This window comes from Hyaena hyaena, unplaced genomic scaffold, assembly GCF_003009895.1.
Source record: "Hyaena hyaena isolate Hyena2069 unplaced genomic scaffold, ASM300989v1 scaffold_503, whole genome shotgun sequence".
Classification (NCBI taxonomy): Eukaryota; Metazoa; Chordata; class Mammalia; order Carnivora; family Hyaenidae; genus Hyaena; species Hyaena hyaena.
In genome coordinates, this window is record NW_024081132.1 from 354,389 (window position 1) to 377,736 (window position 23,348).

The 23,348-nt window shown below is 52.3% G+C and overlaps 3 protein-coding genes across 4 annotated transcripts; 2 read left to right on the plus strand and 1 right to left on the minus strand.

The window, feature by feature from the left end:
* Positions 1-1,399: 1,399 nt before the first annotated feature.
* POMGNT1 (protein O-linked mannose N-acetylglucosaminyltransferase 1 (beta 1,2-)) lies at positions 1,400-10,836 on the plus strand. Of its 2 annotated transcripts, none has more exons than XM_039254816.1 (22): positions 1,400-1,490; positions 1,972-2,141; positions 2,751-2,865; positions 3,014-3,132; positions 3,783-3,848; positions 3,939-4,052; positions 4,880-4,997; positions 5,191-5,289; positions 5,457-5,584; positions 5,922-5,992; positions 6,219-6,294; positions 6,479-6,562; positions 6,652-6,693; positions 6,903-6,961; positions 7,302-7,374; positions 7,463-7,591; positions 7,676-7,801; positions 9,020-9,084; positions 9,279-9,323; positions 9,555-9,690; positions 9,959-10,068; positions 10,166-10,836. In XM_039254816.1, exons 2-22 carry the CDS (start codon positions 2,022-2,024, stop codon positions 10,251-10,253), a joined length of 1,983 nt encoding a protein of 660 aa, XP_039110747.1. In that variant the 5' UTR covers positions 1,400-1,490; positions 1,972-2,021; the 3' UTR covers positions 10,254-10,836. The 2 variants fall into 2 exon arrangements, with proteins under 2 accessions (XP_039110747.1, XP_039110746.1); XM_039254815.1 differs by having other exon boundaries at positions 9,959-10,042.
* A 2,677-nt stretch (positions 10,837-13,513) lies between these two features.
* TSPAN1 (tetraspanin 1) lies at positions 13,514-18,336 on the minus strand. The gene is made up of 8 exons (XM_039254846.1): positions 18,230-18,336; positions 17,719-17,783; positions 15,095-15,301; positions 14,822-14,896; positions 14,607-14,705; positions 14,366-14,521; positions 14,182-14,265; positions 13,514-14,005 (listed from the first exon to the last, which is right to left on the minus strand). The coding sequence occupies exons 2-8, from the start codon at positions 17,773-17,775 to the stop codon at positions 13,958-13,960; spliced, it is 726 nt and encodes a 241-aa protein (XP_039110777.1). The 5' UTR covers positions 17,776-17,783; positions 18,230-18,336; the 3' UTR covers positions 13,514-13,957.
* Positions 18,337-22,003: 3,667 nt separating this feature from the next.
* Positions 22,004-22,733, plus strand: P3R3URF (PIK3R3 upstream reading frame). The gene is made up of 2 exons (XM_039254844.1): positions 22,004-22,307; positions 22,586-22,733. The coding sequence occupies exons 1-2, from the start codon at positions 22,061-22,063 to the stop codon at positions 22,627-22,629; spliced, it is 291 nt and encodes a 96-aa protein (XP_039110775.1). The 5' UTR covers positions 22,004-22,060; the 3' UTR covers positions 22,630-22,733.
* The last annotated feature ends 615 nt before the right edge of the window (positions 22,734-23,348 follow it).

Genomic DNA, 23,348 nt, shown 5'->3' on the forward strand with positions numbered 1-23,348 from the left:
TGGAGCCTGCTTTGGATTCTGTATCTCCCTCTCTCCCTGACCCTCCCCTGCTCACACTGTCATTCTCTCTCTCAATCTCTCTCTCTTTCTCAGAAATAAATAAAAACATTTTTAAAAAATAAAAAGAAATTAAAAAAAAAAAAAAGAAAAGTGAGACTGAGGAGTGAGGACCAGGGAGGAGCCCTGAGGACATCTTTTTCAAATGCTAATAAATGTGTTGTATTTTCTTCTGTTCTCTAATACATACTTATTAGGAAAAATTACCTATTACCTCAGCTTCTAAGATAAGTACTGTTAACATTTGTGGGGTATACCATCCCACCATTTAGGAAGCAGGTGGAATATGGAGAGGTCAAAAAAAAATCTAACTGGTCTGGTTTTCTCCACTTCCTTTTGAAACATTCTCCACAAAACAGTAAAGGTTCTCTTAAATAGGACTATATGGTCCTCTGCTTACAACTTCCATGGCTACCCATTCACTTCAAACAAGCATCTCCATCACCTAGGAACTTGTTAGAAATGCAGTATTCTGCTCTACCCCAGACTATGAACCAAAAACTCTTAGAATGGGAACCAGCAATTTGTGTTTTAAGACACCCTCCAAGTGTTTCTGATGCAAGGCAAAGTCTGAGAATTACCGTGTTAAGCTAAGTGCTTTATATGTATTACCTCATTAAACCTTCACAACAACTCTATTGTTCTTGTCTGTATAGGGCGGGGGTTGAGAGTGGAATCTGGAGCTGGGATGCCTGGATTTGAATTCTGGCTCTCCCAGCTTTGGACATTGGGCATTAGTAATAGCACCTACCCCATGGGATTGTGGAATTAAATGAACTGATGGAAGTAAAGTGCTTGGAGCAGTGACTGGCATACAGTAAGTATCATACAAGCATGCCCCCATTTCACAGATGAGGGAACCTAGGCTGAAACGTGCAGTGACTTGCTCAAGGTTTTGGGTTGTGTGTGTTTTAATTCTCCTTAGCCTCTAAAGGCATACCCTAGGCCTGCATAACCTAGACTTGGGTGCAGCCTTGCCCAAGCAAGGGGAGCGGGTAGCTGTGTCCGAGGCCTGACCCTGGCATCTGGAATGATCTAGTCCAAAGCTCTAGGACTCCGACTTGAATCAAGTTTGTCATCGGCGATGCTGGGGGCCAAGTCGTCGGGGGGGGGGGGTCGGATCTGCTCTCCCCCAGCAGCCACCCCGCCCGCCAGTTGCGAAGCAGCCGGGGCGAGGCGGGGAGGTGGGGGGGTGCGCTGAGTACTCGCAGTACTCGCGGGCTGCCGACACTCGCCACCGCGGCGGCCGCCGCCGCCCTAAGCGCCGCCCGCCGCCCTCTCACCCCGCGGCGGCGGCGGCGGAAGCGGGGAGGCGGGCCGGGCCGGGCCGGGGCGGGGCCGCGAGCGGCATGGAGGAGGCGGAGGCCGCAGCGCGCCGGGCTGAGCAGTGCGGGCCCGAGAGGGGCCCGAGCGGGGCCCGGGCCCCCTGAGCCGTGAGTCCTTCTGGGAGGGAGTCCGGGAGGGGTGGCGCGGCCGGGGTAGGTCTCCCGAGTCCTCGGGCGGCCCCGAGCCCTGGGAGGAGAGGAACGGGGCCAGATAGGAGAGGGCACAAGGGAGTGGAGGATTGGGGGCTGGGGAAGGGGGTTGTGTCTGCCCTTTGCCCACCCCAGGACTAGGAGGGCCTGGAGCTTGGCCCCTTTAGGAGCTGATAAACCTTGAGAGCCGATTATTTGGCCCCTTCTCCGGGGGGGGGGGGGTTGTCCCCGAGCAGCTCTGTCAGTTGCCCCAGCCCCAGGGGAGTTTCCAGGTGATCTGACCCTTCTGAAGGTTTCCTCTCCGGAGCAGTTGAGCCACTTTTCCACAGCGTGGATGTCTGCAGGGAAGCCGTTGCTGGGAGGTCCGCCCTGGTCTTCCTAGAAGGGATCAGACTTTGGGAGGAACACCTTACTCCATATGACCCTCTGGTCCTCTCAGATTCCTGGAGGCATGGGTTGGCCAGGACAGTGGTGACTCCCCAATCCGGCATGGACGACTGGAAGCCCAGCTCCCTCATCAAGCCCTTTGGGGCTCGGAAGAAGCGAAGCTGGTATCTTACCTGGAAGTATAAACTGACCAACCAGCGAGCCCTGCGGAGATTCTGTCAGGTATAGAGATGTCCCATACCTCCTGGGGGCTCCCTCCCAGCTTTGCCCTAGCCTAGACTGTGGGCACTGGGACTTACCTTGGCTACCCCCAACCCTGGGAGGGAGGACAGGTTCCTAGAGAGGAAACCTCTTTGTGTCACATCCCCATGAGGTGGTGGTTTGGGCCCAGAGTTCTGGAATCAGAACCTAAGTACCACCTCATAGGCTTCTGACAGAAACCTGAAGTCTGATCAGGAAGGCTTTACCCAGGGGTACACCCACCTGTCAGGCAGTCAGAGCTAAGACCCAGGTCTTCTGCTCCCCAGCTTGATTTTCTGGGATGGGCTCCATATCTAGGAACTAATTGTGGAGGGGACCAAGGAAATCAGGGCCTCAAATGGAAGAATACAGGAGTTCTGGGTAGGAAGGGCCCTGATGAAGAGAGAAGAGTCAGGGGTGGTTCCAAAACTCGACCCTGGTTTGGGGAGTAGAACCCGGCAGACAGAGGGAAGAGAGACAGGCCTCAGGCTCTCCCTGTGTCCTCACTGTAGCCAGGGCCCTCCTTTAAGGAAGACCCTCAATGATCTGGAGAGGGTGCCCCTCTTTAGTCATCCCTACTGCTCCTCTCAGACAGGGGCAGTGCTTTTCCTACTGGTGACCGTCATTGTCAACATCAAGTTGATCCTGGACACGCGTCGAGCAATCAGCGAGGCCAATGGAGACTCGGAGGCAGAACAAGACTATGGTGGGGCCTGGCTGAGGATGGGATTGGCTGTCGGGGTGGAGTTGGGTGGGGGCAGTCTCCTAGGATCTCACAGCTGAAATGGTAGGCACATCCCAAGGGATGAGACACTGCTGGAAAGACCATCTCCGTGACCTTTGCACCCCTACAGATGAGGCCCTGGGCCGATTAGAGCCATCACGGCGCAGGGGCAGCGGTCCCCGACGGGTTCTGGATGTGGAGGTGTACTCAAGCCGCAGCAAAGTATATGTGGCGGTGGATGGCACTACGGTGAGTGGGCCAGTGTCTGGTGTATAGTCACTTTATTCTACTCAGGGTACGGGCCCCTGGCTCTGGGATCCACTGCCTGAGTGGGTACTGCATCTCTGCCACTTTCAAACTAGGTGGCTCTGGAAGCCTCAGTTCCTTTTCTGAAGGCTGGGACTAATGATTTCTCCTTGTCAAGCTTAAATGAAAAGTATGCAAAATGTGTTGCATGTAGTGGGATATGCAAAGTGATCGTTAGTATCAGTAGGCAGAAAATTCATTAATTTACTTATTTCATAACTATTTTCTGATCCCGTTTTTGGCCTTAGCCTAGTCTGGGCATTGGGGACCTAGAGGTAATCAGACCTGGCTCCACTTTGAGGGGCTTAATCTGATGGATTATAATACCTCCCACATGAGGAAGAAACATTAAGGGCTCTAAAAGCCTGAAAGCCGTGGAGAGGAGGGTTGTAGAAAGATCTCATCTCTTTAATGGATAACTTAAGGAGGTTTTCTGGAAGAGGTGGCATTCAGGCAGGGTCAGAAAAGAGCTGTTAACAGAGGCATAGGCAGGAGAGGTTTCATGCAGCTGATTTTTTAAGTTCCCATAAGACAGAGAGAGAGACCTTGAATGCCACCGTGTAGAATTGGATTTTGTCTCTGTCACCCCATAGGTGCTAGAGGATGAGGCTCGGGAGCAAGGCCGGGGCATCCATGTCATCGTTCTCAATCAGGCCACGGTGAGGTTCTAGGGGTGGGGGAGATGGAGGGCTGAAGTGGAGACCACCTTGCTGGTGACACTAACTCAGGAGAGGTATGTCCCCTGCCAGGGCCATGTGATGGCAAAGCGTGTGTTTGACACATACTCACCTCATGAGGATGAGGCCATGGTGCTGTTCCTCAACATGGTGGCACCTGGCCGAGTGCTCATCTGCACTGTCAAGGTCAGTGACTCTGTGCTGGTCCCTTTCCCTATGCTCCCAACTCCAACCTTGCTCATGGCCTTGGGTGCTATACTCCTACTAAAGCATGGTGGGAAGAGCCTCTGGAGAAAGGCAATACAGGTTCCAATCTTAGCCTTGTCATTTTTATTCAGCAAATAGTTATTGAGCAACTACTGCGTGCCAGGCACTGATCTGAGTGCCAGAGATACAATCAGAAGCAACCTTTATGGAGCTTACATTCTTCAGGGCAAGATCAACAACAAAAAAGCCAGATAAATGTATGATGTCAGGAAACGATAACTTACTGAAGATAGTAAAGCAGGAAAGACAGAATAATGGGTGATGCATTTTAGAAAGGGAAGGTCTCTGTAAGGAAGTGACATGTGAACAGAAAGCTGGAGGAAATAAGGAGAGGGCCAGGTGGCTATCTGGAGGAAGAATTCTAGATAAGAAGATCGGTGAGTGCAAAGGCCCTGAAGTGGGAAGGTGCTTGGCATGCTTGAGGACTACAGGGATATCAGTGGAGCTGAAGCAAATTAAGGGAGGGGAGGGGAGTGGTGGGAAAAGAGGGCGGCAAGGTGCAGATTGTGTGGGATCATGGTAAGGATTTACTAACCTGACCATCTTGGATGATTCTCAGAATCTCTCTAAGCCTTCAGTTTTCTTAACTGTGAAAGGATAGTAACCTCAGATGGTTATTGGGATAATTTAATGAGCTAATTTAAATAAAAGGTTTTATGTGGTGCCTGACACATAGTGAGTGCTCCATGAAGCCAGGTCTCCCAGAACCATGGCAGTCAGGCTGACCACCTTCTCTGGTCTCCCAGGACGAGGGCTCCTTCCACCTCAAGGACACGGCCAAGGCTCTGCTGAGGAGCCTGGGCAGTCAGGCCGGCCCTGCCCTGGGCTGGAGAGACACTTGGGCCTTCGTGGGACGAAAAGGAGGTACCGGCACCATAGGCCGTCCATCCTAAAGTATCAGGGGACTGGGAGGAACAGAACATCAAGAGATAGGGTGGTGTTGGGGGCAAATAGGAGCCAGAAGTGGTGGGCTGGATGAAAGTGGGCAGAGAGATGGGAAGAAGCTTTCAAACTGGAGCCTGGACTCCCATTGCCCTTCATTCCTGTCCCCTGCTAGGTCCTGTCCTTGGAGAGAAACATTCTAAGTCACCTGCCCTCTCCTCCTGGGGGGACCCAGTCCTGCTGAAGACAGATGTGCCACTGAGCTCAGCTGAAGGTGGGGTTAGTGGGGGCTGGGCTCCAGGGCAGTGCCTGGGCTGGAGGTGGGCATTTGGGTCCTCTTTATGGAGCTTTATTCTCCTGACTGAGTGCCTGGGGTTCTGTAAACCACACTGGCCTTGTGCCCCCTCATGCCTCATCCTGTTGACCCCATCGCTCCCTCAGAGGCCGAGTGCCACTGGGCAGACACAGAGCTGAACCGTCGCCGCCGGCGCTTCTGCAGCAAAGTTGAGGGCTATGGGAGCGTGTGCAGCTGCAAGGACCCCACACCCATCGAATTCAGCCCTGACCCAGTGAGTGCAGTGAGGCTTGGACTCCTTCTCAACTTGGCCAGAGGCCCTAGAAAAGAGCCAGGTTGGGCTTTCCCTACCCCAGCCTGAGAGGGAACCAGGACCCAAGGATCTGTGCTGAGCTCTGAAAGACGGGAGCCTCCTGTTGGGGGGAGGGGTAGGCCATGTGAACACAGGCCCGGAGTTGGAGTTGGGTTGAGTGTGTGGGAGGGCCAGTAAGGGAGACCCTCAGCCTTTTCCCTCTCTACTCTGGAGTCACCTTCTCCCCCCAAGAACCCTTCCCTAGGATCCCAGTGTGAAGAGGGAGTGAAGCCAGAGCTAAAAGCTGTTTCTCCCTCAGCTCCCAGACAACAAGGTCCTTAACGTGCCTGTGGCTGTGATTGCAGGGAACCGGCCCAATTACTTGTACAGGTGAGCCTGCGCGTGGGCTGTGTCCAGCACTGAACAGGAGGGTGCCTAGCAGGTGGGGCCATCAGGCTCATCTGCCTGCAGGAGGAACTCTTGAGGTGGGTGGAAAGGCAACAGATTCTAGGCCTATCTGCCCATGTGGGTGAACAGGGGGATGTGGGCCCAGCTATAAGAACAGGGGAGCCCTGAGGTGGGCAACAGAGACCTAACTCATCCCTGGGCTCCCTAGGATGCTGCGCTCTCTGCTCTCAGCCCAGGGGGTGTCTCCCCAGATGATAACAGTTTTCATCGACGGCTACTATGAGGTGAGTGGGGTTGGCGGGCTATGGGAAGAGCAGAGCCCAGGGCTGTGGGTGCTGAGGAGCAATGATGGTGAGAGACAGCCGCCGAGGCAAGGGCTGTGCAACATGAACAGTTTGGCATGACGGAGCCTACCAGGTGGGCAGGGAGCAGGTGGTTCGCTTGGTGACCGGTGGCCATGCCCTCTAGGAGCCAATGGATGTGGTGGCACTCTTTGGTCTGAGGGGCATCCAGCACACTCCCATCAGCATCAAGAACGCCCGGGTGTCTCAGGTACTGCCTAGGCAAAGGTGGAAGGGGTAGACACCTGACCCTGCCGTCCATCCCAAAGCTCACGTGCCCTCTTTCCACTCCCTATCCAGCACTACAAAGCCAGCCTCACTGCCACTTTCAACCTGTTTCCGGTGAGTAGTAAGGACAAAGCCCTTGGACCTAGGGAGGGGAAACATGGGTATAAGGTCTGGTCTTATTATATGGCAAGCTCTTCTCTCTGGGCCTCAGCTTCCTGCTCTGGAAAATAGGGGTAGTGCTGCTTGAGAAATGAGATGGGGGTGGAGGAGGCACAGTATGGGAAAGGCCCCCTTGGGGTCATGCTGTCCCCCTCCCCCTGCAGGAAGCCAGGTTTGCTGTGGTTCTGGAAGAGGACCTGGACATTGCTGTGGATTTTTTCAGGTGAGGGGAGTGCCCCTCCATAAGTGCCTCTCCATGCAGCTCCTATAAGCTTCTCAGGCCTCTTTCCTTACTGGGTCTCCAGGAAAGAAAGCAGTAGGGTATCCGGGAGAGCTTTCTGGGGGAAATAAGCTCAAAAGTGGGAGGAAAGCCTGAGCAAAGGTAGGACAGCAGGTATTGGGATTGGAGTAGAGAGTACCAAGGATGGGTGGAGACAGTGGGGATTTGGGGTAAGGGACAAGCAGGCATGACTCCTGAGTCCCATCCCTAGCTCTTCCAGCATCACTGTGTGACTGGTTTTGTCCTTGTTCTTCCCTGAACCCTTGCACCCTGCCTCTCTCAGTTTCCTGAGCCAGTCCATCCACCTGCTAGAAGAGGATGACAGCCTGTACTGTATTTCTGCCTGGAACGACCAGGTCAGCCAAGTGGCCAGGGGTCAGCTGGGGAGTTGGTACAGCACAGGCACCAGGCTAATACCTCCCACCACGCCACCTCTGTCCTCAGGGATATGAACACACGGCTGAGGACCCAGCCCTGCTGTACCGTGTGGAGACCATGCCTGGCCTGGGCTGGGTGCTCAGGAAGTCCTTGTACAAGGAGGAGCTTGAGCCCAAGTGGCCCACACCGGAAAAGGTGCCCCGGCTGGGTAGGGTGAGTGGGCTGGAGTCCCCTCCCAGCTCCAAACCTCTTAACCGTCATAATCTTCCATGCCCCTAGCTCTGGGACTGGGACATGTGGATGCGGATGCCCGAACAACGCCGAGGCCGAGAATGCATCATCCCTGATGTTTCCAGATCCTACCACTTCGGCATCGTCGGCCTCAACATGAACGGCTACTTCCACGTGAGTGGGACGCAGGGGTGTTGTGGAGGTGGGCACAGAATGGTAGATAGAGCAAGAACATGGACTCTAGAGCAGTCCCAGCTCTGCCACTTACTAACCTTGGGGAAAATTCCTTATCCTCTTTTGCCCTCAGTTTCCTTATTTGTAAAATGAGGATAAAGGTACTACCTATCTATCATAAGGGTTCGAGGTTATGAGGTTTAAATGAGTTAATGTATGTAAAAATGCTTTGAACTGCAAGCATTATGTAAGGGTTAGCTGGTATTATTTTTATTATTACTATTCTTAGCACCCGACTGTGGGTGTGGGGAGGGTATTTCTGCCGCCAGGCGCTTCTGCAGCCCCGGAAGCTCTGCCCTCTCCTATCCTTGCAAGTGGAGGGGCCCAAGCCTCAGCCCGAAATGAACAGGGAGGTCCCCAGGCCCCCACGCTTTACATGGATGTGTCCAAAGGGCCACTCCCCACATAGAGCAAGAGTCTGCACTGAGAGAGCCGAGCCCAAAGGAACAGATGGGCAGCTTGGAACCTCCTAGAATCCAGAAGGACCTTGAGAGGCTGGCCTATACAAGACCGCACTCATGTCCCAGAGAGGGGCAGGCATTGACACTGTCGGTACCTCAGTCTCAGTACTTTCCTCCCTCTCAGCCCAGCCTGGCCTTTTGCCCTCTAGTCCCCGCAGGGCCTGTTCCTGGCTTCTGTGGCTCTACAGCAGCAGACCGAGGGAGAACCGCTAGGAACAGGGGCTAGCCCCGGGGTCAGTGCATGAGCTGCTGATATGGGCATGAGGTCTCTAGTGATGGTGGAATCCAAATTAAAGCTAGTGAGGGCACGAGCACCTGGGTGGCTCCATCAGTTAAACATCTGACTCTTGATTTGGGCTCAAGTCATGATTTCACAGTTTGGTGAGTTCAAGCCCTGCCTCGGGCTCTGCACTCACAGCACGGAGCCTACTTGACATTCTCCCTCTCTCTCTGCCCCCTCTCCTGTTCACAGTTTGTTTGTCTCTCTCAAAATAAATAAATAAACTTAAAAAAAGAAAAGCTGTAAGAGCTTGCCAAGGATGCTACGAAGAGGAGGATGGGGAGATGGAGGGAAATTAGAGGGACCTCTGTGGGTCTGGGACTTCATTTGTGGGCCTTGTGGCTATGCGGTGGGTCAGTGGGCGGGTGTGGGGCTGACAGTGTAAGGCCCTGATATTCACCCTCACACTCACTTTAGGAGGCCTACTTCAAGAAGCACAAGTTCAACACGGTTCCAGGTGTCCAGCTCAGGAACGTGGACAGGTCGGGGATGGGGACAGAGCAGAGGGGAGGATATCTAGGAGCCTTAATGACCAAGCCCCAATATTCCCCTCCAACCCTGGGGCCTGATCTTTACCCCAGCCCTGCTGCCACCTAGTTCCCATGTAATCCCTTGCCCCACCCCTGGAACCTGAGGGGCTACCCCTCCCCTTGACCCATTTCTCCTTCTCCTTCAGTCTGAAGAAGGAAGCTTATGAAGCAGAAATTCACAGGCTGCTCAGGTATGGCGTACGGCAGTGGGGCTATATGGCAGGGCGTGAGGAGGCAGACCCTGGGGGTCTGGGCCCCGTTACTTTTGGAGCCCACTGCAAAGTGAAAAGCAGGACACCTTGTTGCACTATTAAGAATTTCAAGACAGAAATAGCAGAGCTTTAAACTAAGCTCAAGGCCTTGTATAACACACCCACGAAGCAGGCTGTGTCTTGGCCTTTCTCCTCTACCCTCTGCTGCAGCGAAGCTGAGGTTCTGGACCACAGCAAGAACCCTTGTGAAGACTCTTTCCTGCCAGACACAGAGGGCCACACCTATGTGGCCTTCATCCGAATGGAGAAAGATGATGACTTTGTCACCTGGACCCAGCTTGCCAAGGTGCCCCACTAACACACCCATCCCAGGCTTACTCCTCCCCACCAAATACAGGCAGCCTTTGTTCGGGAATCTTCTACCTCAGAACCTTCTCTTCATAGTCTGGGAACCCCTCTTTCAACCCCTTTGTCCAATTCCATATTCTAGAAGATGCTACCTCTTACAAATTGAGGAGACTGTTGAGGGGGGTGGGGGCTGGGCCAAGGGTCCTCAGTGGTCCCTCCCCACAGCTCTCTGACCTTTGCCTCTCACCCTATCCCACTTCTACCAGTGCCTCCATATCTGGGACCTGGATGTGCGTGGCAACCACCGGGGCCTGTGGAGATTGTTTCGGAAGAAGAATCACTTCCTGGTGGTAGGCGTCCCAGCCTCCCCCTACTCGTGAGTGACTCTTCTGCCCTGGGAAATGGGAGTCTGGTGGGATTAGGGGACACAGCTAATGACCTCTTCCCTATATATTTTCTAATTATCTTTCCAGGGTGAAGAAGCCACCATCCATCACCCCAATTTTCCTGGAGCCACCCCCAAAAGAAGAGGGAGCCCCAGGAGCTGCAGAACAGACATGAGACCTCTTCCAGGACCCTGTAGAGCTGGGTACTGTGTACCCCCAGGCAGGCTAGCCCTTCACCCCATCCTGTAGGATTTTGTAGACACTGGCAGGGGTTGGGGCTGGTTTGTTTTTAACATGAGACTTAATTACTAACTCAAGGGGAGGCTTCTCCTGCTCCAACACCCCTGTTCTTGAGTTGGAGGTCTATTTATTTACTTCCTTGTGGGAAGGGGCAGGATAGTACCTGGGAATCACTGGGGTCCCTGGGCAGCTGATCCTGCCCTTTGCACACTCCCTCCTCCCAAGCCTGGCTCAGAATCTAACCTATTTATTGACTGTCCTGAGGACCTTGGGAACAGGCTGAAGCCTGGAGGGCCTTGATTCCTTTCTTGGCTGGGGTGCTGCCCTGAGGGTGGGGCTGGCTCTTACTCAGGAAACTGCTGGGCCCAACCCATGGACAGGCCCGCTGGGGCCCACCTGCTGATGCAGACTCACTCAGAGACCCTCAGACACTGAACCAGGCCTCTGCTCAGCCTCCTCTTTGTCCAGGTTTCCAAAGCTGGATAAGGTGGTCATTGATTAAAAAAGGAGAAAACCTCTGGGGATGTGTTTTATGATGGTGTGACGTGTGTGTGTGTGTGTGTGTGAGAGAGAGAGAGAGACAGACAGACAGAGAGAGAGATGGGTAGGAGAGAGAATGGTCATGACGGATAAAGCGTTTTCCTTACTGTACTCCACAGAGTTTAGCTTCCATTTGGTGCCATTTGGCCACCAGGGGATGCCCCAGTCTCAAACATCAAGGTTTTTCCCTAAGCTCCACCGTAGGAGAACTGAGGCTGACCTTAGCCCCAGTGTACTTGGGGCTGAGCTTACAGAGCCACCCCAAGCCCCTTCCCCACCAGGCTGTTAACCTGCCTAGCTTGTCTGTTTAGGTACCTGTCTCCAGAGATGAAACAAGAGAACAAAAGGAATACTTGGCATTAGGGGAGGCGATAGGAGAGAGGTGAGTCTAGAAGGGTTGGAAAGGAAGTGAGTGAAACAACTGGGGTGGCATCATTCAGGAGGCTAGGGCTGGGTTGCAGATGGAGTTCTAGGAACAAGGATCTGTGGTCCTTAGGGTACTTTTTTAAAATGTTTATTATTTTAATTTTTTTATGTTTTATTTATTTTTGAGAGAGAGGGCACATGAGCAGGGGAAGGCAGGGAGAGAGAGGGAGACATAGAATCTGAAGTAGGCTCCAGGCACTGAGCTGTCAGCACAGAGCCCGACGTGCGGCTTGAACCCATGAACGTGACCTGAGCTGAAGTTGGACATTTAACTGACTGAACCACCCTGGTGTCCCTTAATGTTTATTTATTTTTGAGAGAGAGAGAGCAAGTGAGTGGGAGGGAGAGGAGCAGAGAGAGAGGGAGACAGAGGATCATAATCAAGCCCTGCTTTGATGGCAGAGAGCCCGATGTAGGGCTCAGACTCATGTACTGCGAGATCATGACCTGAGCCGAAGTCAGACACTTAACCAACTGAGCCACCCAGGCGCCCCCTTTGGTACTTTGTATGCAGATTTCCATATCTAGACATTCTTCTGGAGAAGAGCCATCAATTTCTTCTTTATTTTTTAATGTTTATCTTTGAGAGAGCATGAGTGGGGGAGAGGTAGAGAGAGGGCGATAAAGGAACCGAAGCGGCTCTGTGCTGACAGCAGCAAACCCGATATGGGGCTCAAACTCACAAACTGAGATCATGACCTGAGCCAAAGTCGGATGCTCAACCAACTGGGTCCACCCAGTTACCCTGAAAAGCCATCATTTACATCAGATTGTCACCTAGCCAGTGATCCAAAGAAGTTAGGAAGTACTAACTTAGTCATAGAAGCACCAGGAAATGGATGTGACTGTCTAGAAGGAGTGGATAAGAAAGCCTAAGGTAGAGGGCAGGACATTTAAGGGATCCACTATAGACCACACATCTTGAGAAGGGGTCAGCCTGCAGAGTCCTTTCGAGGTAGCCTGGTGAGCTCCTTATGTAGAGTCTTGGCCAGGGAGGCAGGAACTGACTAGAACTCCCGTCCTTTTACCGTCTACCCCTCCCTCCACCATGGCTCAGGTGCGGACATTTCTCGCCACCCTGACGCCTTCAGTGTTTGCTGGAGCTAGAGATAGTGCTTTAGGTGCCCCAGCAGCCAAGCTCAGGAGCAGTTAGCTTTTGGGGTGGAGGCCCTCCCTGGGCAAACAAATCCCCGGCAGCTTCCATGTAGGCACCTGGGGGAGGGTGGTGTGTGAGAGACGGTAAGGCGGTGAGGGCAGGGAGAGGGACCAGTTGCTCTCCCTGCCCAGCCCCCAGCAGACTCCTGATCTGGGCCTCAGACCGGCTCTCAGGCACTGTGTGGCTCTGGCCAGGTTGCTGTTCCTTTGCGGGCTCAGCAAAGGGTAAGAGTTCTGGACTGCCCTAGGAAAACTGGGGAGGAGGCGTCAGGGGTCAGTGGGAAGTAAGGAGGACTGGTTTGCTCGGCTGGGTTTTGCTGGCCGTAGCCTCCCTCCTCAGTGTTGTCCATCCTGGTTCAGCAACAATCAGATTTATGGGATATTCAGGCCTTCAAGTAATTCGGACTCCACGTCAGCCAGGACCCCACCAGACTCTGGAGTCAGACAGTCTGGGCCCACATCAAGGTTCAACCCTTCAGGGAAGGTTGTGGAAGTAGAACAAGTCACTTGGCCTTTCTAGGCACAGTTTCTAGAGCTTGGGGGTGGTTAAAAGATCAGATCTGTAGAGTCCCAGAGGCAAACCAAGACCAAGATTAACAAAGTTTTTTTCTAAAATCCCTAAGGCAGGGACAGGTATGGGCTTTGCCTGAGTGAGAAGGGTAGGCAGCTTGGGTCCTCTGATGGGGGCTTCTGGAGGACTTCCAGAGCCTAAGAAGTGACATTCTCATTGCTTTGGCAGTGTTTCTGGTCTCTCCACCCCCACTTGGGCACAGGCTTGTTATTTTCATAGCTTTCCAGTCCACTGCCCCCACCCAGGAGGGGGTAGTTTCAGGCCAAAGTCCTCCCACTTTATAGGAAGGCAGACTGGCCCAGCCCCCAACTCCTCCCTGAGTGCCTTCTTGGTCATCCCTGTTAGGCTCCCTCCCAGGCCTGGAATCCAAATGAAGGGGGAAAATAGGCATCTACCTTCACCCTTGTGACCTTTCCAGGGGACTTCTGAGTCACCAGCCCTGTAGGAATTTGAGGCCAGGTGAGGCAAGATGGCCCTGCCTCTCCAAGGATACACGAAAAGAGTTCCAAACAGAGACATTTTAATTGGGTTCTGAGTTCTGAAGAGCCTTCTACACATCCGCCTGCTGACTGCTGATTTTGCATATATGCCCATGCTTTAGGGTGCCTTTCTCTCATCCCTCAAGGGTCTGCTGGGATCACCGAGAGCCCCCCTTCAACCTGCGAGGGTGTCAGGGGCTTAAGGGACAGACTAGAAGTATGGGCAGGAAAACTGGCTGCCTTAGAAGTTCTGGCCCCAACCCTACCAATGGAAGGAAAACTCAGGCACAGCCTGAAGGGGGTGGTCCCCTATTTGGCCCCAAGTCCAGAGCAGCAAGGCTGGGCCCACTCTGGCCCAAATGAAACTGTTAGATCCTGTCCGCAGCCCAATCACTGCCACTTGGCAGTGCCAGGATGCCTCTTCCCAGGTCTTATATGGCAGCAGCAGTGGCGGAGGCAGAAGCAGACTTACTGCAAATTGCAGTACAGATACATGGACACGATCATGGCCGCCAGCTGGTGGGAAAGGAATAGTGAGGGATATGATCAGGGTCCTTACGTTTCAGTCCCCTGCCTCCCAGATACTACATGAAGCTCTGTTAGAAGTCTGTCTCCTTCAGCAAGGCCTCCAAGATGGGTCAAGCACCCTGATCCAGTGGGGATATCCTGCCCCAACCTCCTCACCCCCTTACCTCCAAGCCCCCAATTCCAGCTGCCACACCACCCACAGTGACCGCATTGGTTCGGATGTCATACAGAAGCTGACTGAAGCAGCCCTTGGGGGAGGGAAGAGAGGATCTATAGTCAGCAGCTGCACCCCTCTCTCATTCAGCACTTTGAGGACATTAAAGCAGCCCCCAACCTTCTATACCACACCTGTACAATCTTGACATCAGCCTTCTCCTTGGTGCAGGGTTCTGTGGTTGTGCCATTGCCATCGTCAACGCAACAGTATGGGGGAAAGGTATGGTTCTTCATGAAGTAGGGAGAGCCCTCAAAATCTGTGTAGTTGTTAAAGCCACAGCACTTGAGCTGGAGATGAGGAGGGGAGGTGGTCAGTGCGGCCTCATTTCTTTCTCCCCACTCCAACCTCTCTCCCCACCCCAGTACACCTTACCCCTGCCATGGTGGTGTTCCACACTTGGGTGAAGTCTTTCTGGGAACCATAGTCTTTCTTGATGGTAGGCACTATCAGGAACGTCAGGAAGTGCTCAGCCTGGGTGGGGCAGACCAGTGCTTAGGGCTGGGTAGGGAAGGCGGCCCTTCACAGGCCACAGCCCACTTGCAGGGCTTTTCCCGCTCTTTCCCTCTTGCCTCATCCCCACTCCTCACCATGGTGGTATACACCAAGGCAACCACAGCAGCTGCAATCTCAGCGATGAAGATGATGAGGAGGATCAAGAAGAACTGAATGGGGAACAGAAGTCTGAATTTTAGAGAGAGACCGTCTCTCCTGCCTTACTTATTGTAACCCACCACCCATGAAAACAAGGCAGTAGCCCCCTCTGCTGAAGCTCCTGGAGTCCAGAGCACGGTTTGGGGATCCCCAGAGCCTGGTCTCAAGGGTGAGGGGACCCTGGGCCTATGGAGCTGGGTTTGACACACCATCATGAGGGCACACTTGTTCTCAGTCTGAGCACCGTAGCAGCCCAGGAAACCAAGAGCAAAGAGCACAGCACCAGCTGCGATGAGGAAGTAGCCCACGTTGACAAACTGCATGGCACTGGATGATAGCGGCCCGAAGATCTTCAGGAAGGATGACCCATCGACGGACACCCAGATGCCCACTGCCAACAGGGCGACACCACACAGCTGGGGACAGAGAGGCAGACCTTAAAACAGTGTGGGCAAGCAGCTCCTTACCGCGCAGTTGAGTCAGGAAGATGGGAAATGAGAAAATTTCTCCCTTTATTGGCTAAGGAGTCTAAAAACTCATCCTGTAGGGAGGAAAAATATTCTGCAGACCCAGAAAGATGGGAGCTGGGCCACCCATAGCCAGAACCTATGCAGATATAAATGGGATCAGGGGTTCCAGAAATATCTACAGGGTGGGGGAGGGGCAAGACTTTTCCTCACTGCTGTCAAGGTCAAGTCACAGAGCTAGGATTGAAAACAAGCAGGTGAGGCCAGCAGGGCCCCCACACACCCCATTTCCTTGCAGGGGTGAACCGCCCCTGTTCTCTGATAGGTAAAACAGTGGGGTGGTAGCATTGAGCAGGCTCAACAGTCACCATAGCAACAGAGGCGGGGCTGAGGTTTACACCTGCTTCCAACCTTGGAGAGGGACTTGGTGAGAAGGGACATCTACCTTGAGGCCCCATTTGGCTCCTCTCCAGGATCAAACTCACGGCCTGCCCTTCATCTAACCTAGACCTCTCCTTGCCTCACAGGAAAACTGAGGCACCAGAGGGGGAGTACAGCCAGGGTTTCTTTTAGAGGCTCTCTCTGGCTCAACCTCAAGCCTCAGGGATCCAGAGGCCCAGACTGGATAGGAGGTACACTGTCCACATGCCACCGCTCTTAGAGCAAAGCCTTGCTGAGCCAGAGCACCAGCAGATGAATCAGCCTGATATCAGCTTGGTGCCCTGCTATAGAAACTGAGGCTAGAACCAGGTGGCAGACTGTGCCTGGATCCCAGGCATGTTTGCCCAAAGACAGAGAGCTGGGCTCCCAGCCTACAGGGTCAAATTTCAAGGAGTTTGAGACCTGCCCTTCCCTGCCCAGCCTGGCAAAACCTGACCAACAGAGGCCAGAAACCAAACCGGATTTGCCTTTAACCCCCTCGGGCCAGAGCCCCTAGTTTCTCCATATTGCTGGCATCCCTTTGCCTTCTCCAGATATATGGATAAAAGCTAGTGCCCTGAAGCCAAAAGAAGCCCAAGGCATGGACCATATTGGAGTCAGGTAACTCACCTCCAGTCCAATTTCTCCAAAACTCCATCTACATTTCCTTGTCTTCACTTACCCCCGCTTTCACTGACTCTAAGTCACTCTAATGTGGCTCCAAGATCTGTGGTGCCATCCTGTGTTAAATCTGGTGGACACTTCATGTACTATACCCTCCTACCCTCTCTGAGGGCGTTCCCTCCTTGTTTCCTCCCATTGCTCTTTCTCTGTCTGCTTCTTGGTGGCCGTTTCTCCAGAAAGAGAAGTGTGTTTCCCAGAGGTCACTCTGCCTGAGTGCTCTTATCCACTCAGTGGCTTCACTGACCATTTGTGGCCACATGACTTCCAAATATCCATGTCCAGCTTCAACCAGAGCTGGAACCCCATCGGGTACGCAGCTGCCTGTGGGGCATCCCCCAGGTTGCTCATACCAGAGACATGGGCATTATCTCCAAAACTTCAGTCAGCCTTGACCCTCCTTCCGTCCCTTGGCCACTATCTGAGCGCTTTGTCTTTGTCCATTTCTCCCCATCTCCACAACCATCTCCGGGGTTCACGCCTCATTACTCAGCTTTCTCAAACATGCCGTATACAATCTGTTCCCGGTTTTCTGAACAGTATCTGATTTCATTGCCTCTGGGCCTTTGTGCATGCTTTACAATCTCCTCACCCACTGCAAATTCCCAGCCTCAGCTACTTCCTCCAGATAGTCTTTTCTGACCAGGGTTCAAGCCCCTCCAATGGGCTCCCATAGCCCCTGTGCTAAGGTCAGACATAGCACGTTACCACTGTTTGCCTATCTGCCTTGCTAGATCTGAGATCTTCAAGGGCAGAGAAAGGGCTTGCTCACCTTTCACCCCAGCACTCAGCATAGTCTTAGGCAATAAATGTTTGTTGAATGAATAAAGGCTGTTTGAGGCAGATTTTCTGCTCTGAGATCTTCAGGCATCTCTCCTTTCAGCTGCCCGTCCCACAGAGGCCACTGAATTTCCTTGATCACTAGGCAAGCTTGGGCAAACCTCTTCCTCTTACTGGGCCCCCAATGCATAGAAAAAGGAGAAAATAGCTCCTGTTAGCCTACCCTGCCCTGCCCTAAATCTGGTCTGAAACTTCCTGAAAGGGAAGAGCTTCTCCTAAGCTTCTGCACCCCAACTTGTGTGGTGGCCAGGCTACTCCTGAGACCAGGACTCGGCATTTGGGGAGACTTTTGCACCCTATCATAATGGGAAACTTGCACAACAGAGTCTGGGCACAGAAGTGTCCTGTTTCCCAGTTTGGGCTCTGCTTAGGTTGTGACCCACTCCTGTAGGGAGCCCTGAAGAGCCCAGAACCCCCATACTTACAAAGATGAGGAAATTGAAGAGGGTCATCATGGTTTTAATGAAACTGAAGCACTGCATGGTGGCTCCTGAGAGGCAGACAAGTCTGAGTTAGGAATTAGTGCCACCTGCCTCCACTGCCCCCTGGGCTGGCTTTGCATTTGGACCCTGACATACCAGACTCCAGCATCCAGGACCCATAAGTCACCTAAATCCCCCAGCATCTAGACTCTGACACCTCAGGACTTTTCCCAAGTCCTATCCTGACACCCCTACCTCTCTGCACTGCCCCAGCCCTCTACCAGCACCTGACACATTGAGATACTAACACCCCAGGTTTCCCCGCTGGCGCCTCAAAACCAGCCCGCATGCTATAGGTTACTCCATGCCCTTCCTTGGCACCTCAATGTCCTGGACCCCTCCCCCAACCCAGCCCTAGGCTCTTCCAGGATCCTCCCCATTGGCCTCCCAGCTTCCCACATCTGTTTACAGGTTGATTTCACTATATAGGATAATCCCTATCCTAAGCCATCACCTGTTCTGGGCTCTTGGTAGTGAGTTCTGAAAGAAGACTCTGCCGAGGCTCCAGAGGAGACAGGCCGCTCCAGGGAATTGGCACTTGAGTGGGCAGGCAGTGAGACGGAGCTGGCTCTCACACACCACTGCTCACCTGCGGGCGGGGCAGGACTTTTAAAGGCCTCCCCTGCTTGCCTGCCCGCCTGCCCCACCCAGCAGTCAGTCAGCCTCTTGCCGTGCTGCCCCCTGCTGCCTGGAGAGCTGTCCCCACAGCCACTGGAGCAGCGGGGCCTCGTCGGCCTGGCAACGCCAACCGCCAACAGCAGCACACTCTTCCTGATCTGAAGAAGGAAGAGAAGTCTGAGGATAAACAAGCGGCTCCCAGAAGTTCTGTGTGCCCTCCACCACCACTGGCCACGTATGCTCCTTAGCCCGCATCTGCTGATACATGCATACACCCTAAGTGCTCACAGCACACACTCATCTGCCCAAGCTGCCATCTATATACATATGCAGAGATACATACATAAACACCTAGTAGTGCTCATGAGTGTGCACACACACACATACATGCACACATACTCTGACCTGTGTGTGGACAGACCCCCCCAGCAACTAAGAAACAACAAAGCAACATCTGAGGTGTTTACATAAAGTCTCTCTGTACTCCTCTCTGTGTTTCTTTGTCTCTGTCTCTCTCACACACACACTCAAGGAAACAGCCAAGGTTTAGTCACTTCTGCCCCCTCCTCTGAGCAGCAAATGACTCATAGTCCTTTTCCCTCTGCAAAATCTCAAATTTCTCCATCTTTCTCCTCCCTTCTTCTTTCCTACTTACTCAGCTACCTTCCCATACCTTCTCTTGCTTCCCCCTCCACCCCCTATCCAGTATTCTAAGCAATCTGTGTTAAGCACCCCCTTCTTTTCAGCCAGCAGGTGGCACCATGATCCCACAAAAGCATCACCCCAATTCGAAGGCTCCGTCTGTAATCCGTTCTCCAAGAACCCCTCAAGGGCTTAATTTGAACCTCTGCCTGTCTCTTTCCACTGCCGGTCCACTTTCCTCTCTAACGCCACTGACACTGAGGTGCTGGGGAAGTTCTGCCCTTGGAGTCTCACAGACCAGATACTCCAATGCTGGTTCTGCTGCTTCTTAGCTGTGTGACCCCGGGGGCATTTCTTACACTCATTTATTTTTATTTTTTAAATTTATTTTGAGAGAGGGAGAGAGAGAGCATGGGAGGGGGGCAAAGAGAGAATCACATGCAGGTTCCATGCTGTCAGTGCAGAGCCATACATGGGGCTAAATCCTGTAAGATCATGACCTGAGCCGAAATCAAGAGTCAGATACTTAACCAACTGAGCCACCCAGGTGCCCCTTCTTAGACTCGATTTTAAGCCTCTGTGTCCTGGTCTGTGTGACAGAATAGTCAGAGTTTAAGATAAGATTTTCTCCTCCCTCTGGGACAAACGAGAATGACCACAGAGTGGGAAGGTCAGAACGGGGAGAGGCGTCACCAGACGGGGTATGAGATGGATGAAGCGGACTTTTTAAATTTTTAAAAAATTTGAATATAGTTGACATTAATTTGTTGTGCTTTTTTAATAATGAGAGGAGGCAGCTGAAGAAAGGGGGGGGGAGGAAGGGAAGCTAATGACAGTAATATCTGTGTAGATCATGTTTTAAATGCATTACAATATAGTCTTTTTTCCCCTCTTCACAACAACTCTATGAGATTTAATCCCCTTTTAAACGTGGGGAAACAGAGGCACAGCAAGGTTAGGCACTTGCTGTGATCACACAGCTTTTAAGTGGAAGAGCCAGGATTCACCCCTAGCCAGCCTGGTGCCAGAGTCTGTATCTTAACCACCAAGCAGACTGTCTATATTGATAGAATATCTGAGAGGGCAGGAAGAGCTGACTTCCAGAAAGAGCAGGGGAGGAGGTCTTGGTCTGGGACTTGAGGAAGAAGATGGCCATGGCAAGTGGGTTTATAAGGTGTAGTGGGTAGAAGTTGATGGGAGAAAGGTCCATTTTCTAAGACTGAGGATAGCAAGAGAAGAGGCTGGAGGGGGAGTGGGTTTGAGGCCATACAGGGTGGTGCTGAGGACCCTCAAGTCTCCTGGCAGGCTCCTGCAGGAGCAGAGAAAAGGCAGAGGCTGGGAAGGAGGACCAGAGGTGAAACAGGAGGGAAAGACAGTGTGGAGGGAGAAAGGACAAGTCCACAGTCCCACAACAACTCAGTGCAAGGCCTGGCAGAGCCATTGACAATACTATCTCCTACAAGAAAGGAAATGAACCCCGCGTTCACACAGCTTAGAGCCGCTGGGGACCTAGCAGTTCCTCCACCTGCACTGATTATCCACATGGCTTTCTCCTTCCACTCAGGAAGAATTGGGGCCATGTCCCCTCCATCTACATCCCCAGAGCCCAGCACATATGAAGTTGTTAGCGAACATTTCCTGAATGATTGGATGAATAAATGAGTGCAGAACAGCAAGAGTTAAATGTCTGGACTTTGGGCCTTAGCGGTTATGGATAGGAACCCTTGCCTGTCTCTGTGTGACCTCGCCCAACTGAGCCTCAGTTTCCTTATATAGTCGAGTCTCATTATTCATAGCTTCCATATCTGGAATTAGCCTACTCACAAAATTTCATTTGTAACCCCAAACCAATACTTGTGTCACTTTGGCGGTCACTCATGGACATTTGACAAATTTTGAGCTGCCTCATTCTCACATTCTCAGCTGAGGTTGAACAAGAGGATATGCTGCCTTCTTGTTTCACCTCTTCTAATGTAAACACATGTTCTTCTTGTGGGTTATTCAGTGTCACATTTTTTGCATGTTTGTGCTTTTTGTTGGAAATTTTGCCATTTATCAAATAATGCTGAAGTGTTGTCTAGTATTCCTAAGCACAAGAAGCCTGTGATGTGCCTTACAGAGGACATATGTTATAAATGTCATCCAGGTACAAGTTATAGTGGTATTGGCTATAAGTTCAATGTTAATGACTCAACAATATATTTTAAATTAGGTGTCTTTATTTTTCTTTAAGTTTGTTTATTTATTTTGAGAGAGAGAGAGAGAATGCACACAAGCTGGGGAGGGGTAAAGAGAGGGAGAGACAGAATCCCAAGCAGACTCTGCACCATCAACGCAGAGCCTGATGCGAGGCTCAAACTCACAAACTGAGATCATGACCTGAGTCAAACTCAAGAGGCAGGACACGTAACTGACTGTGCCACCCAGGGGCCCCTAAATTAGGTGTCTTTAAACAGAAACACACATAAAATAGGTCATGTTCTGATCGATCAGTTGATGAAAATATTGTGACTAGAGACTGGTAGGAATCTAACCCTGTAGATGAATTGGCTCAATTTGCTAATGCACTATTTGTGGTGGCGACTTTATTAACTACTGTGAATAATGAGAATTGACTGTATATGAAATAGGAATAGTGCCAGAGTCTAAACTTTGTAGGGTTGTTGTGGGATTAAAGAGATAGTGTTTGTAAAGTACTCAGTGCTGTTTGGCGCACAGCAAATGCTTAATAAATATTGTTAATATTGTTGATGTGGATAAATGAGAAAGTGAGGGAGTAATTTTCCCCTACTCAGAGTTCCTTTTCCCTTGCGGCCAGGCTGAGGTTTTCTGGCCCCTGGGCTGGACCTACAGAGAGAATTGTGAGGGAGCCTGACCTACGGGGAGGGGCTCCCCAGCCCCTGTATTACAGGTCCCTAGGACCTGTAATAAAGAGCACCACCCTTATGCAGACTCTATGTCATAGAGACCCCAGCTGCCCTGGTCAGTAGCACCCTCAGGCACACTACAGAAGCTCCCTGTGTCTATGGGGCCTTCTCAGCTTGTCCATGCCCCTAGGCCCCGGGGCTTAAGTTCCCCCTACCGCAGGCCAGGGATGGGCTGGCCTCGGCCTCGATTTCCCAAGATGTTCAAGTGTAGCCGCAGAAGGTATCGGCAGAAACCCCGAGGCCCAACTCCCACCACTGCAGCCACCAATTTTGCCACCATGGCCACAGGTATCAACAACACTCACACCGTCACCACCACCAGTGTGTGGATCCTTCCACCGCAAGGTTAGCCAAGGGCCCTGAGGCAGGGTGGGGGGTTGGAAAAATAGGGCCATGGGTTTCCCTCCACTTTAGCCCTGCATAGGCACTCTAGGGGCACACTCTGTGAGAAATACCACCCCAAAAGTATGGTGGGGTCTTGATAGCAGACATCCTAAATGCTGAGAGCCTTAATGGAGGGCATATTGGCTACAACCAGAGGGCTTCGGGGACTGCGAATCTAAGAGCAGAGCTTCCAGAACTGCTTTCTTCCTCACATTCTTCCCTTTCCTTCTTCTCCTCAGTTCTCAGACACCTCTGTCAACCTGGCAGCTTTCTGATCTTCTAGAAATGTCCAGAAACTAGTCCAGAAGCTTGGCTGGCTCCGGACCTGCATCTCCTAGGGGCCCTGGGTGGTTAACAGCAGATCAATACAATCATTTCTGCTCCAACTGCCTTACTCCATTCCAAGGTGTTTCCAGAGAAATATGCAGCAGGGTATGAGGGCAGGGTTGGGGCTGAATGCTCCCAGGGACAGGCTTCAGTGACAACAGCAGGGATGACGGTTAGGCAATGGACGGACAGGACAAGGTTGGCAACACACACCATTTCTCCATCTTTGGCCTCAGCTTTTGATCTGCCCCAGGAGGTAGGGAGCCTTCCTGCATTGTACAGGGAAAAACGTCTCCAGAGACATCTTGGAAGTTATAGGGAGGCAGATCCTTGAGGAGGGAGGTAGAGGCACAAATCAGAAAGAGATAAGATGAAAGAGATTTCACTACTTGAGTGTAACTCCATGAGTGCTTGAATGTGAGATGTTTGTGGCTCTGTGCCTGTGATGGTCAGTGTGCAGAAGGAGCTGTTGGTGTGTGTGTGTCTGAGTGTGTGTGCGTGAAACCAGCACAATGGGAGCCTGAGCTGACATGTGGCTGAGGGGGCCTCTGTAACCGATCTCGTGCTTCTGTGGCTGGCCGTGTGTCGAGGGTAAGGGGACGGGTGTGCCAGAGACAGGCTTCAGCTCACTAAGAGGAATGAAGGTCAGGAGAAAGGGTGAGGGGCAGCCTGAAG